At 45.2% G+C, this 15027-nt stretch overlaps 1 protein-coding gene across 1 annotated transcript in view; it reads left to right on the forward strand.

Moving 5' to 3' along the window:
- Positions 1 to 15027, forward strand: part of TSPEAR (thrombospondin type laminin G domain and EAR repeats) — a 49072-nt gene that overhangs the window by 11814 nt on the left and 22231 nt on the right. Inside the window, exons 4-6 of the mRNA XM_025214734.1 lie at positions 3337 to 3493; positions 5706 to 5837; positions 9690 to 9922. Coding sequence (XP_025070519.1) covers positions 3337 to 3493; positions 5706 to 5837; positions 9690 to 9922 — 522 coding nt within the window. The remainder of the gene's footprint in view (positions 1 to 3336; positions 3494 to 5705; positions 5838 to 9689; positions 9923 to 15027) is intronic.

The raw sequence follows: 15027 nt of genomic DNA on the forward strand, positions 1-15027 counted from the left end.
CTGGGACAGCAGACTCCTGTCACAGGGTCCCCATGCCTGGAGACCGGATGCATGGATCAGCTGGCAGGGGGTGAGGCTGGATCAGGGAGCTTAGGGCCAGTCTTCTTACATTCATTAGTGCTGACAAAAGGGGAAAGAAGTGCTGTTGGTGGCAGCCAGCAGTAAACTGTAGCCAATTTGGAGCAGGGAAGAATAGAGCTGACTGGCCCTGGTCCCTCATCTGCGTGGTCTGTTGGGCGGTACAGCAAGGCCATAAGAACCCTTGACAGTTCTGCTTTTCCAGTCTATTTTTCCTTCTCTCCCCCTTCCTGTAGAATGGCCAATCCATTTTTTTTTTTTGTTTTCCCCAGCAGCTTTTCCTTTACTGAGCTGTAGGTCCAGGCACTAGGCAAATGCGTGCTCTCAGAAAGAGCGAGGCAGTGTTAACACCAGCCGCCCAGCCAGAAAGGTCATGAACACATTTGAAACCTGACGCAGAATAAGCCCATTTGTATGATATACATCCACAGGCCAAAAGCAAAGCACATCTCTCCACTCTCAAATGATGGATATTTTAGAAAAGGAACAGGAAGGAACTGAATAAAGTCCCCAGGAGAGAGCCCAGTGGAGGTGACTCCTGCCTCACAGACTAGAAGCAACTTTGAACAAAATAGCTGCTGAACTCTTTGCCCTTCTGCCTGTCTGGCTTAGGTGATTTCAGTAGAGCTGATCACAGCAGCCTCTAGCCAGATTTTGGGGGCTGACCAAACCATATAAGGTAGACAATGAACTCTCCTTGAAACCAATGAGATTTAGACACCAAACCTGCTTAAGTGTTCTTGTAGACCCCACTAGACACCTATACACATCTTCAGGCATCTAAATATCTTTGAATTCTGGCCTCAATTGCCAGCTGCAAAGCAACAAGCAGTGAGCTATGGATGTGGTGCTGAGCATTTGAAGTGCTGAGGAACTGTACACAGACAGAGAAGAAGAATCAGTTTTTAGCTGTGTGTTTTTTACCTTCCACTTACACCAGGCCATTCTGTAGCTGGATGGGGAGTGACGTGCAGCGTGTGGATTCATTGATACTCATGTGAGAGGTGGGCTAGCTATAACTAATGCAGTCTGGCCTAACAGATTTTTTCCACTTTTTCAGGCTTTCGTGACCTAATGAAAAAACTTAGGTGGCAATAGAGGAGTGGGGGAAGGTTACAAAAGAGTAGTATTCTGTAGCAGATATTATGGAGGAGTGAAAAATACTGACTGTCCAGTATTTCTCAGGCTTTTGGGGGTGGTGGGGCAAGAACTAAAGCATTTCAAAACATCAGAGATTTGGTAAAGGCACAAGTCTACATGCCCTTGTTAAAAGGCAACATCTTCTACCTGGTCATTCTTGGTACTGATTTTGGCCAGTCAGGGGTTACGTTTATGAAAATTGTAACTAGTTAAAGTTAAAAGTTAGCAGCCTTTAAAATTAACGTGAGTTAAGTTAAAAGTTAAATATTTCCACTTTCAACTAGTTAAAAGGTAAGTTAAAAAGAAAGTGATTAGTTAAAAGTTAAGTTGATTCATAAGAAATGCGTGAAACGTGGTGAATTGCCTCTTAGCATCATTTTTCATTTTCAAATGCAAGGAGTGGGTTTCTTTTCCATAAGCCGACAGAAGCACACTAATTTACTCAGAACTCACCCTGCTTTACCCAAAAACAATATTATACTTGTCATACAGTTTTCAGAATAACAATTTACCAATACCTATGTAATGTTAGATCCTTCTCACCCTCTCCATGTCAAGTACTTTGTAAAAGTCAATGCATCATATAGGTATACCAGAATAACAGAAAGGAGATATTCATAGCCAGGTGACAAATGAAGGCTGTTTCCACAGAAAACCTCTGTTGTTACAATTTTTATTGCTCAAAAGGTAACAAAAAGGTATGAAATGCATCTGAATTAGAAATAATGAAAGTGTCTGAACATCAAAATTAGACTGAAATGAGAAAATCAGTTTAAATGAGAAAAAAACTGTTCAGTTGCATAGCAGAAACGGTTTAAACATGCATATTGAATTTCAGCAAAAGCTGCATTTGAAAATAGACATCTGACAGTTTTCCTCTTCTGTCTTGCAAAACTTAGCCCCCACTACTGAACGATTGCTCTACATGGGCAGATGAAGGAATGCCTGTGTTATAACGGATGAAAAGTTTTTTCATAGTAGGTGACATCTCAAATAAGTTTCTCACAGATGAGAAGTAATGTTCAACTTCTTGGGCCCTGGACTGCTGGTTCTGATCTTCATTAAAATTTAAAGTCATCATCTGCTTCACCCTCACTGCTTGCTCCCACTCTTACTGGGATCAATGTCTCTGCTTGCTTGTGCTTGTTCCCTCTCCTGCAGCCGCCTGGCTGCCCCATCGACTTCTGCAAATGCACAGAAAATGCCAGCATGAACTAAGGAACTCTGGGACGTGCAGTTCTTAAGAGACCAGTTCTCATAGGAAGGTGCACTACTCTCCATCTCTCAACCAACAAGTCCTAGTGTTTCAATAAAGAAATATCATTCCATGCAAGTCCTAGAGAGTGACTGTGTCAGGAAAAACTCTGGGAAAGCTGGATTTCATTTTTTTTTTACTTTTAACTTATACTTTTATAGAAGTGAAAGTTAATCTTTTTTGAACTAGTTAAAGTTAAAAGTTGACAGCTGAAAAATTTAACTAGCTAAAGTTAAAAGCTAGACATTTCTTTAACTTTTTAATTAACTAGTTTATTCCTGTGACTGATTTTGGCAGCTAGGGAACAGACCCCATTCCACACTGCTCAGATTCCCGGGAAACCACTCATGTGTCTAGTTTCGAAAACCATTTGTCTCCTAGTTAATGCTGGCTGTTCAGTTGCCATGGACTGATCTTGAAGAGCTAAAGGGGTGTTATTAAGTTCTGACTCTTGCTTACAAATCATACTCACTTTGACTGTAAAGCATCTAATCCTAGGTGGTATAGTAATCTCTGGCCCTAAATGCAGCTCTGTTCCACCACATTCAAGGCCCTGAAAATCCATGAATACATCTGCTTTTGTAACATCTTATCCTTAAGATGGGGGTCACAAAAAGCAATGAAGAGCAGGAGGACACAACCACCTTTTGTATTAACTGTTTTTCAGGGGCTCAGAAAGAATAGGATCACAGTCGAGTACCCAATTCACTTAAATGCCTAATAGGTGGACTAGAATCTGGGTTTGAGAGTTTGAGGGGAGTTAAGGGAGAATTTAAGGAAAATTCAGACCATCACCTTAAGCGGCTGTTGCCCTGCAGTCTTGATGGACGTGATCTCCCTAGTTTTTCTTCCTCTCTTTTCAGGGCTTGTTAAGACAGCTGGTCCTGTTGCCAGGATCTGATGCTACCTCAAGGATATGCACTAACATGAACCTTAAGCTAGCGGTGCTCTCCATCCCCCCAGTACTACAGGACCTCCCAGTGAAGCCAGGAAGCAATGAGGTGCTGAAATACCCATACGGTCAGTAAAACAAAACAGAGTTCTTGAGGCGCTTCACTGTCTTGCATTAGCAAATCTTTAGAACAGGCCACCCTAGGGCCATCTAACTGTATGTGACCTGACGTTAGTCTGAGGGAAAAGCAGAATGAGGTGGTTGAATTGCAGTTTTAAGATAGGAGTTACAAGTTATTTTGTGTCACAGGGAAGGAATTTGTATTTTCCATTTCTATTTTTATATATTCTCTTGCTTTCTCCTCATCTTTTTGGAAACTCGTAGAATCAGTGCCTTGCATTTGAACAGAACAATCTTGAGTGAATCACGCCAGTGAAATCATTCTGTACCAAGCATGGTAAGGGATAGCTGTAGCTCTTTTCTCACAAGACAAAACAACACTTGAGTAACAGTGGGTGCATCTACATGTGCCATTAATGCTATTTGGCTTTACTGCACAGTATATTTACTACCTGCATATGCAGGTAGTAAATTTACTAAACAGTAAACTAATTTACTGCACAATAAGCACCTTCTTGTGTAGGAGGTGATGCTTTACTGTGCAGTAGATTAGTATACTGTGCAGTAAAGCATCTCACATAGACATGGCCGGTAAGATACAAAATAATGCATTTCCTTAAGCCATTTCCTTTCAGTACATTATAGAAAGATTAATACAAGAGCTGTAGCACAGTTAGGAGGAGGAGAGTGCTGTGGCTATATGGAATGGTGCTGAAATGTTAAAGCCCTAGTGGTTGGTCTTGGTGACCACTGGAGAGTTTAAGGCATGTTAAGCAAAGATTTCAAGCCATGAATCATTGCATCACGTTTTTCTGAATGTATTTTTGACTTGTCACTATTTTAGTGTGACTCCCTGCAGAAACAGCAGATTTAATCAAATTTATTGGTGCCAGTGAAATTGTTTCCTAGTTTTAGGACTGGTAAAATAAGGTGTGGGTTGCTAGCCCTAAGTAGTTAGTGATGAGAAGTAGTTCCCAAGCCTGTTTTTGTGAGGGCCATGGGGATGACCCAGAGAGAAAAATTGGTGTCTATAGCAGACCAGAGGCCACTCATCCAATACATCTGCAAGTCAAACTTCAGTAGCTTGTTTAATTGAATGGAGAGTACTCAGGCAACTTGGGGCTCTCATTTAGGGTGTTTTGAGCAGACTCAGGCAGGCGGTGCTGCCATGCTGTATTTTGTCCATGTCCTTTGTTATCACAATAGACGATCTGATGTTGTGGCAAGGGGTGATTCCAAGTGCACTGGGAGAATACAAGGCCTGCTCCTCCTCTTGGTTTCCCTAGTGAAACTCCATAGTCTTCAGTGAGCAATGCCTTATTTACACTGGTTTAAGTGTGAGAAGACCTCAGCCCAGAGCTTCCAGCATTACTGCAGACAGGTGAGGCAGACCCCAGCACAGTGAGATCTGAGGGCCCTCTACATGCCCCCTTGTGAAGGCTAAGGCAAGTGGTGATATGAGCCAGGTGATTCCTTCCTCAGCCTGAGTCACAGCAAGTTGTCCCCATGCCGGTGTGTAGGCAGTGGCTTAGAGAAACTGTACTAGCACCAGGTGTGTGAGCAGGTCTGCTTCCCCCAGGAGAGCCCTGACTGATCTCAGCCACTGTCATGGGGAAACAGAGGGGTTTCACAGGGAGTAGAGGTGACACCTCCTTCCCCTCACACTCGGGCAATAGCTGCACTGAGATCACGAGTGTAGGAAGACGTTGGCTTTCCCTCTCTGTGCTCTTCTGGCCAGAAGACCCTGAGGCAGGTTGAGGCAGGGTGGGAAATGATGGGCTGCCGAAGTGGGCAATGCAGCAGCTGGAGAAGAGTTAGGAAGGAAGCAGGGCACAGCCAACAGCAACAGCAGAGCAGGGCTTGGAGTTAGCTTCTTGATACTGGAAAGAGAGACAGGACAGGCAGTCCTCTCCCACACTGCATGAGCTAAGGCCATCACTTAGCATGCCACATAATCACATGGGTCCTTTTAGCACCTCGGTGATCTCACTGAGATCCATGGGGCTACACTGATGTGCTTTAAGTTAAACATGTGCCTAGGTGTTGTGCTCAACTGGGGGCCCATGCTATGTAATCCACTCCAAACCTTAGTGGACTCAGCCCGGGCTCTGCTGCCTCCAGCTGTGCATGTAGGGAGGGCAGCGAGCAAGAGCCATCATTTTGGTCTTTGTTTCCATCAGGGGCTTTAACAGGGCCTGTTGTGCTTTTGTTTGTGCTCAGAAGCCAAGATGCAGGTGACTTTTGGGTCCCGCCCGCCCTGCACCAAGACTGAGAAAGCGCAGTTCTGGTTTAACGTCTCTCAGAAGGGGCTGAATCTCTGTAACGGGAGTGCATGGCTTTCTGTGCTAGAAGGTAAGGAGCATGGGGTATGTGGTTGGTTTCTCCATTAGGGCTCTCTTTGGGCCTCCTAGCGGTGGAGAGAGGCAGAGTGTAAGGTCTTTGGGGCAGGGGCCAAGGGAGGGGATTCACAAGGGACCTTAGATATCTATGTTCAAGAAAGGAATTGACAGGAACCCAGCCTGTTTTGGCAACAAGACTCTCCTGCTGGCTATATTTTGGCCAGAACTGGCTCAGCTCTGGCATGCCCAGAGGCAGTACCTTCTTGGCTTACCCAAGAGTTTAGGCATTTGGGTTGTGCCTGAAGTGGAAGTTGTAAGATTGTTTCTACTGGAGGTTTTCAACTGCATGCTGGGCAGGCACTTCTGAGAGGGTTTAGGGACAGGGAATCCTGAGTCTGTGCAGGGTTTGGGCAAGTTAATTTCCAGGTAGATTCACCAACACAGCATACGGCATTGGAACAAGACTTAGGAGACCTGGCTGCCATTTCCAGCTCTCTTCTGGCCTGGTCTTGGGGAAGTCCCTTCTGCGTGCTGTACTTCATGCATTTCTAAATGCACATCTTTTTTCTGGATTGTGTAGACCAGTCTCAACTCTTTTAGCCTATTTTCACCTCTCTATGACTTTTGGGAGTTTAGTGGCATGCATCTGAGAACCACTGAGCTAGAATCTAGCTGATGCTGAGTGATGGTGGCAAGGGTCCTCACCTCATGGTACCCTGCTTTTTTTGGCATCTGCCCTCACCCAGCCCTTGGTGTGTACCTGAGGGAGCCAGTGCTACTCCTTTGAGGGCTCAAATGCCGGTGACCAGAGCCATGTCTACCCATGACCCCTCACACAGTCCCAGAGCATTGGGAGCAGCTGGGAAGGGACAAGCCAGCCTGAAAAGGGAAGCCACATAGTCCGGTGTCTGTCTGTCAGTCTGCCTGCCTTCCAGAGCATGCTGCTTTGAGTGCAGGGGCCAGTACAGGGACTGCAGTGGGTTAGGGAGCAGCCCTGGGTGGTCCCTCTCTGTAGGACACTGGAGTGCCCAGTGCCAGACAGGAGGAGTAGCAGTCACTTACCTCCTGGCACAGAGGCCAGGCATGTCATCCCACTGGGAAGGATCTCACTAAGAATGACTGGTGGAGAATCACTTCCCCATGTTAGAAGTAGCGCCATCTTCTAGCTGCTAGTCACTGGCATGTAAGTGGGCTTGTTGTACATGAAGAACTTCCTGAGGGAAGGAAAGTGAATGGATGGGTTGTACCAGTGCTCACTTGCCTGCTTGTGTAATGCTCTGAGAGATCGGGGACAGAAATCTGCCATTTATTAAGCATTACACTTTTCTTATTCTGAAAGAGGACTTGAATACTACCAGCTTCTGCACAGCTGGGAGCTTCCAAGACCAGCTGCAACGCAACTCATCAATCCAACCTGCTATGTTGGAAGTCGCAGTCCTTTCAACTGGAGTTAGGGTGCTAAAGTGCTGAGACCAATGTCTGTCACGTTTACTGCATTGCCTCATTCTTTCTTCTGCGTTTGGACACATGCATGACTGGGGCTCTGGAGCTGCTAAAGTGGAAATGAGAAATGATACTACTGCTCGTTTACTGTCATTGGGCTCTATGATGTTTTCTTGGGTAAAACCCTAATGAAACAACCACCCCATACTGACATGTCTTGGTGGTGGTAACTACACTGTAATCAGAATGTTCCTAAATGTACCTGAGGCTCTTTACAGATTGTGGGGTTGGTCCTGTTCTGGCAGAGTGGTAAAGTGTGGGAAGTGGTATTTACTGAGCACATTGGAATTTACTGCAAAGCCAGCTAGGTATTGCCTGTACAGTGTTATTACTGGAAGTACAAAGGGCTATGAAAGCTGGTCAGCAGCAAAGATAGAATTTCAGCGCACAGCTCGGAGCCCCTCTGTTCATCCCTCTGAGCCACGTGGTCTCCGTGATGTGGTTGGGGAAAAGGCAGCGTTTAGGATTCCTTGCATGTTTCAGATTATCTTGACTAATGCGGTATTCCAGTAGGCAAGTAGGTGTCTGTGCATGCATGCGCACCACATCCATATCTCAAAGAGTGATATCAGTGTGCATGCTGTTTGCTCCTGGGCGGGGGTTGTGAAGCAATGTCAAGCACTCCTACCTTCTCCATTTCAAGATCCAGTTTTAAATCAGGAACTGTCTACTCCTTGTGGACTAGTTTGAATTGTGCTGTAGCACTTTGTATAAGTTGCAGTAGTGTAACAAAAGGTGAGCAACCAGGGCACCAGCCCCAGTCATCCACTTGAAAGGGGCACAAAAGTGACAGCTTCCAGCCCAGCCACCACAGCTGCCACAGCTGGCTTGGTCTCTGTTACAACGCCTGCCACCAGGACACAGAACCTGGTTGTGTTACAACAATGTCTACGACCTCTACCAAGATTTGTCAACCTGGAGAATGGCCATAGAACTGCCTGCCTGCTGCCACTCCCACAATGTGCTCATGGTAAAATGGGGGAACTGCAGCCTTGATAACCCAACGGTCTGTTGGCTAGGAAACTGGCTCCGAGGCAGGACCTAGAGAGTAATAATAGATGGAACTAAGTCAACATGGCACTTGGTGACCAGTGGCATCCCTCAGGGCTCAGTACTCAGACCAATACTTTTTAATGTATTCATTAATGATTTGGATTCAGGTGTTAAAAGCGGACTGACAAAGTTGAAAGATGACACCAAATTATAGGGGACTGCAGTCACACTGGAGGTTAGGCTGGGGATACTGACTGACCTGGACAGGCTTGCAAGTTGGGCAGATCAAAACCCGAGGACGTTCAACACCAAGAAGTATAAGGTGCTCCACCTAGGGAGAAACAACCAGCAACACACTTACAGGCTCAATATAACATCTATGAATCTATGAATCCATTAGACATCTCCATTTTGGTCTAGGCTCCTAGACTTGAAATGAACACTAGGCTCCTAGACTTGGGTGTTGAGTCTGCATCGTGGCAATCTATACCAGCAGTGCCCAATTTTCTGTCCCCATGGGTGGTATGAGTGGTGCAGGCTTGCTCCACAAGCTGGATCCTGTGTGGGGTCAACAAGTGAGGTCAGTCCCTTGGTGTGCTGGCCTGGTCCTGCATACTCAGATCCCACCACCCGCAGGTACCTGAATCCTGCCGTGTGCTGGCTTGACTCCACAAGCCTGGATTCAGCTACATGCTGGTGCCATCTAGCATGCGGGGCTCCTCACAAGTCCTGAAATCTGGCAGCAGGGGAACAGCCATTGCTCCCACCATTCCCTTGCCACTAGATTTCTGGACTGGGGGTCCTTAGGCTAGATGACATGGCTCCATAAGCTGGATCTGGCCTCCAGACTAGGGGTTGAGCACCCCTGATCTGGACTATTACTTAAGCACTGCATCCCTCACATCATAACTACCAGGCTGTGGGCTAGGCTTAACGGATCCCCTTACCTGTTGATCTAACACGCTTGGGGAATCAAGAAAATTGGATTCCTGGGACTAGAAGAAAGAACAGGTGAAAGGTTGTATGACTGTGGTCCAGTGAGGTAGACACTCCCCTAGAAGAAGGCAGTCCACCAGGAGGGCTGTTTTCCCCAACAGCTTAGCCCACTGCCTGATGGTTAGAGCACTTTGGTGACCAAACAGTATGGTCCATGTGGAATAGTTGTAGGTCAGCTGTAAATTATTTAGCCCTTTATTTTTAAGCCTTTTATTGTGGGGACCCTAATATGTATACGGTGGCTACAAAGTGCCATATAAAATGTATTGTCACCAATCTCGCTCTCCAAAGAACCTTGGAACACCACTAAATTCAGAGGATACCTATTTTTAAGCTGTGCTTGATATTTCTCTTTCTGTTTGTGATTTCCTAGCTAAAGAGAGGCTGGACTACGTGGAAGAATATCAGAACCTGGTCACCAATTCTGAAACCCTGGGCATTGAGATCTTTGCCATTCCGGAGGTGGGACTCTTTGCGGCAACAGCCAACCGACAGACTCCACCTGGGTCCGCTATCTACAAGTGGATGGATGGGAAGTTTGTGTCTTATCAGAATATTCCAACCTACCAAGCTCAATCCTGGAAATATTTCACAATAGGAAAAAAGGTAATTCCACTTCTAGGCTTGCTGTGGTGCTGTGTTAGATTACCAACACTGTCTGATGGCTGCTTCTCAGGAAGGCCAACCCACATTTGAGTCACGGTTGAGGGAAAGTTTTAGGAATAAATCCTCATAATGCCACTGACTTCAGTGGAGATATGTGGATACACATCAGCTGAGGATCTATCCCAGTGTTGGTTGCAAATCTGCACTTGTATCACAGGGGATGGTGACGGGAACGTTGCATTTTTTTTTACCATAGTTAAAAAAATTAAGATCAGAAATCCTAGCTGTGCTCATATGAAGTACCTGAGCCTCCATGGGAAGAAGATAATTGTGTTTATTTCTCCTTAGTACTCACAGCTCATCATTTAATCCTTCTGAAATTACAGTTCTCCAGGGCACATTGGTCTATAAGAAGCCTTGGAGCCCATTATTTTCCTCTCAAGAGTTGCTGAAACAACCTGTTGCAGCTCAAAAAGTGCCCATTTGTTGCTGCTAATTTCTGGCTAGTTCTCTGTTCTTGTCTTAGACATTAATAAGAGTGAAGCCCTATTTCATTTGATGCCCCTAAATGACTCATACACAGCCACAAAGCTGCAGGTCTGGGGCATTTATGCACAATTTGGGAACAGCAGACCCAGACTCTAGGCCCCTTGCATGCTTTTCATATAAGGTTCATAATGTGGGATTTTTGCATGTGGGATTCATGTATCTGGAAGAACTGTTATACTGACAGCTTTTAACGAGTTTATTGGGTGTGGACTTGGCCACATTCATGGATGGCTGTGAATTGAGCTCTGGGCACATTCTGAATACATTTTTGGAAAAGATAGATGTACAAACCTCAGCAGAACCTGGAGTGTCTCTACCTGAACCTCCTAGACTCTCAGCAGGGGTATTCCTTCATAATTCAGATGCAGAACCTCCCTGGCATCATTTTAACACTGATCTAACTCCATGGATTCTCCAGTGTAGTGAGGGCCAGTCTTTTTTGGCAGGCATGTCACAAATTAGCCCCTCACCCTCCCTGAGTGCCACTCCAATCTATTTCCCTTCCTCAATCTGCTACTCAGCTTTCTATTCTCTGCCCATTGCTCCCTGCCTGATTTGATGCTCTGCTTTTTGCTCCTTGCCCTATCTGCCACTATTTTGCCAGTCCCCTCTGGCACAAGCCACACCAAAGGCAGCTCAGGCCTCTTGTAGCACCCATACTGCAGGTTGGCCACCCCGCTCAGTAAATTGTATGTTACTCTTGCTAGATAGATCATTTTCCCTGCACCAGTTTCTTTTACGGTGGATTTGTGTGCGATTATTGTGTGTGTTATTGTGAGACTGTCACAATTTAATTTCCCCTTTAACTCCAATCTAGTCCCTCTGAGCACATCCCCCCTTTACAACAATAAAGGTCCAAGATGCTTGTCTCTCTTACCCTTAGATCCTTCCCATAGCGTCTGCTTCAGTGTCTCAAACAGGCACAGACAGCCATCTTCCTTTCTCAGTAGAGAGGAACTCTTCTATTCCTGTCCTAAGCCTTGGCAAAACAACTATATAACTTAATTGGTATCTCCAAGTAGCATCGTCAGGGGTCAATAGTCCAGGTATTGTTTCTTAGTCCCTTTGAAGAGTTTACTGAAAAGCTGCTTCTCTGCGGCTATTATGTTGCCTTCCTGCTAATCCTGCTATTCATCTAAACCTCCATATGTGTGTTGCAAACATTTCCCAGGACCCATGTACATGCAAACACCCTTAAATAACTACAGATCATTATTCCTCCCCACCCCATCCTTCCCAGTGACTTCTTGCTCTGCAGAGCATTTGCATACTGTACTCTTCACCAGGCAGAGGCATACTTGCACACACTGAATGTAGATTTGTGTTCGGCATTAGGTTGTGTTTGTATCTGGAGGCCCTGATTTCTGCAGGATGTTCAAGAACACTGAAATTCAGAAAATGCTGGTGGATTGGGGAGTGAGGAGTTGGCTGGTAAGAGAAAAGCAGCCACTTCCTACACAGAATTAGATAGGTAATTCATGTCTCCAAGGCCACTGTAATAGCTGGGTAGCAGGGTTCAGAGAGCACAGACTCAGGCAGGAAACATGTCCTAGGTTTTCCACAATGGCGAAGTGAGCCTGCACTTTGCTGGCAGCCAGTGGCTCTGTCCAGCTGAGACTGCTGTGAGTATTAATCCATTCCAGTCTACACAAGCCAAGTTTGCTTGTCCCTTTCTGTTCATGGAGGTACATCGCCAGAACTGGTCAGCTTGGTTTTCTGAGGGGCTCACCGGCCACAGTTTTCAAGAACGTCCAGCCTTCAGCAACTCCTGTTGTCCTATTGTGCACCTTAGAAAATCTGGCTTTGGTTGTGAGTGCAGACACTTTGAACATTTGGCCCTGAGCTATCCAGGCCTTGATGGTGTGTCTCAGCCTGTGGTGCTCAGCTTCTGTAATGAAATTTGGGGGCTTAGTTAGGGGACTCTCTCCACTAGGCTGAAGACAGCTGCTACTGTCCTATTAAAGTTTGGATCACAGAAAACTCCCAGGCAGGATAGCTATAGCACCCCCTGCCTGGACAGCTTGTCCAGTCTTCTTGGACTATATCTAGCTCCCCAAACACCCTCACGGTGACACTGCCCCACCACAGCTAAAGAAGCCCCTTGTGTACTGGTTCTCATTCACCGTTCCATAATGGAGAAAACAATCGTGGTGGCCTATCCATAGCTCTCCTTCCTCCCTTTTCCTCACTGCTAGAGACTGCTGCAGTATGTTTTGGCCCTCCCTTCTGTCCAATTCCACATGTGGGTGAGGAGAATTGGCCAACTGAGCTTAAGGATCACAGCAATAGTCTTTACTCCATGGAGGAGACCCAGGACTACTGTATTTCTGGGGACATTTTCTAAAGGAACCCGTGTCGAGCCAAGAGCATCAGCTGATGTTTGCAGACAAGGATCGAAACAAAAGTCAGGAAGCGAGTATGTGGAGAGTCCTTTGGGGTGCTGCCTAAGGCACATTTTTTGCCCAGATGCCAAGCCTTCATGCTGCTTGGATTCCCTGTTTTTTTGCCTGCAGCTTTGTCAAGCATTGCACATTTGTATCCTTCTGTTGCTAGAAGGTTTAATTTGCAAAGAGGATACAGTACTCAAGGTCTTTTTAAAATGAACATACAGTCAAAGCGGCCTAATGTCCCTGCTTGCTACTTTTTAGGATTTTGTCTTCATTGCCTTCTGGCTTCTTAATATATAAAAAAGCATGTCACAGAATCACTTCCCAGTTGCTTAGGGCTCAGCACAGAAGGCACCAAGCAACTTTGGGTGCTAATAAACTGCTTAATATACAAATCAATGCAGAGCTGCCATGTTATTATTCAGTATTACCAACCCCAAGTGTTCTAAAATAATGAATCAACCCCCTGCTTCCCCCCTTCCCAGTCATTAGATTAAAACAGAAAGTTAAAAACAGATTTTCATGAGAAAATTCTGATTCCTCAAAGCTGAAATTGTGTGTGGGAAAGGTTTGGTGTGGGTCAATTTTGGAAAAAGAATTGAAGAGAAGTTTTGAAATTGTCAAAATATCCTAGTTGGAGATGGCTTCAATTTTGGTTGTCCTGATGCAATTTGTTTTTTGTGGTTGTTGGTTTACAAAAACAGTTTGAGCTATTTTGACTTTTCTTCCTAATTTGAGATGGGAAAATTATGCAAAATCTTGACAATTATTGCAGGATGAGAAAAACTGTTGCCTGCCCAAGCCTTTATTTTATAACCAGTTTCAGTAGGACAGAGAGGGTGAAATGGAGGTGGGGCTAGGGGGTAGGTGGGAGAGATGGGACTTAGATCTAAGACACTGTTGCATGTTTTAGAGTTATTGGTAACTCAGAATCACAGGACCCATAATGCATACATATTAACGCCCTAATTAGTACCAGGCAGAAGGGGATGTTGATGGAGGTCTATTATAGATCACCAAAGCAAGCTGAAGACCAGGATGCGTTCCTTTATAAGCACTTACAGATAGCATGGGAAGAGAAGAACTATGTTGTAGAACCGTAGCATCATCCTCACTGTTAAAGGCTGTATTTCATTTCCATTTGGAATTGTTCTAGCTGCCACATCCTGCCACTGGCTTTTGTTCTGCCGTTCTCTGAGAGATCCAAAAGCCTGCTACGATCAAACATCTCTACCCCTGTGGATCCTTAGAGGTCATGACCAAGTTGCCTCTTACCTTCTTCTTCAGTACTGCAAGCAGATTGGATTCTAGGCTCTTATAAAAAAGTGTGTTTTCCAAATCTTGAATCATTTTTGTAGCTGTTAGCAGTGTCTTCCCTTCGTCATCTTCTTGGAAATGTGGACCTAGGAAGTAAATTCTGATTTTTGCAGTTTGCCAGTAACAGGTGATATTTTACCAGGTATCTACCCTATGAAATCCAGGGAGTCTGAAGTTCAGGTGTAGGGAGAGTCATTTACTTGCTTCTATGTTCTCTCTGTGTTTTAGTCCATGGAGTAGTCCATTCCCAGACCCTCTACCTCATCCTTTGTGGCCTCCTACAACCAAAGGGAAGGCAGTGACCCAGAAATAGAGAGGACAGAACAGATCTTCCATTCCTGAATGACATGGTTAGTGTGCATTATCTCACATATCCCACACCTCACCTCATAACTGCCAGCCAGACGGCAGTGACCAAGAGAGAGGGTTTGGTGATCTGATCCAGGGTTCTTGGGAGATAACAGGAAGGAGTCTTTCTGTAGAACTGATTAAGTTGGTGATCAGGTCCCTAAATCTCAATATCTTTGTGCTGTGTTAGCAGGAAGAAACATTCTTCTTGACTCAAAATGAGAAGAACTAGGTAGGATTGGAAATCAAGATGTGAAACTAGGTATTTCCCCTCAAGCTAAACCTGTAAAAAATGCTGTTCTTCAGAGCTATCCTATGGACTTGAAGGTAATTACTTTGCAAGTGGGTTGTCTTTTATAAGTAACCCTCCTCCCAGCCCCAGATAATGCATTAAACAGGAAAAACACAATGTTCAGCCTGAATCACTCACTCCCATATCCAACCACTTGTTGTTAAGATCCTTTGTAGGCTGAAATGTTTCATGTTATATTTTTCACTGTTGGG

Source organism: Alligator sinensis, unplaced genomic scaffold (assembly GCF_000455745.1).
Source record: "Alligator sinensis unplaced genomic scaffold, ASM45574v1 scaffold1086_1, whole genome shotgun sequence".
Classification (NCBI taxonomy): domain Eukaryota; kingdom Metazoa; phylum Chordata; order Crocodylia; family Alligatoridae; genus Alligator; species Alligator sinensis.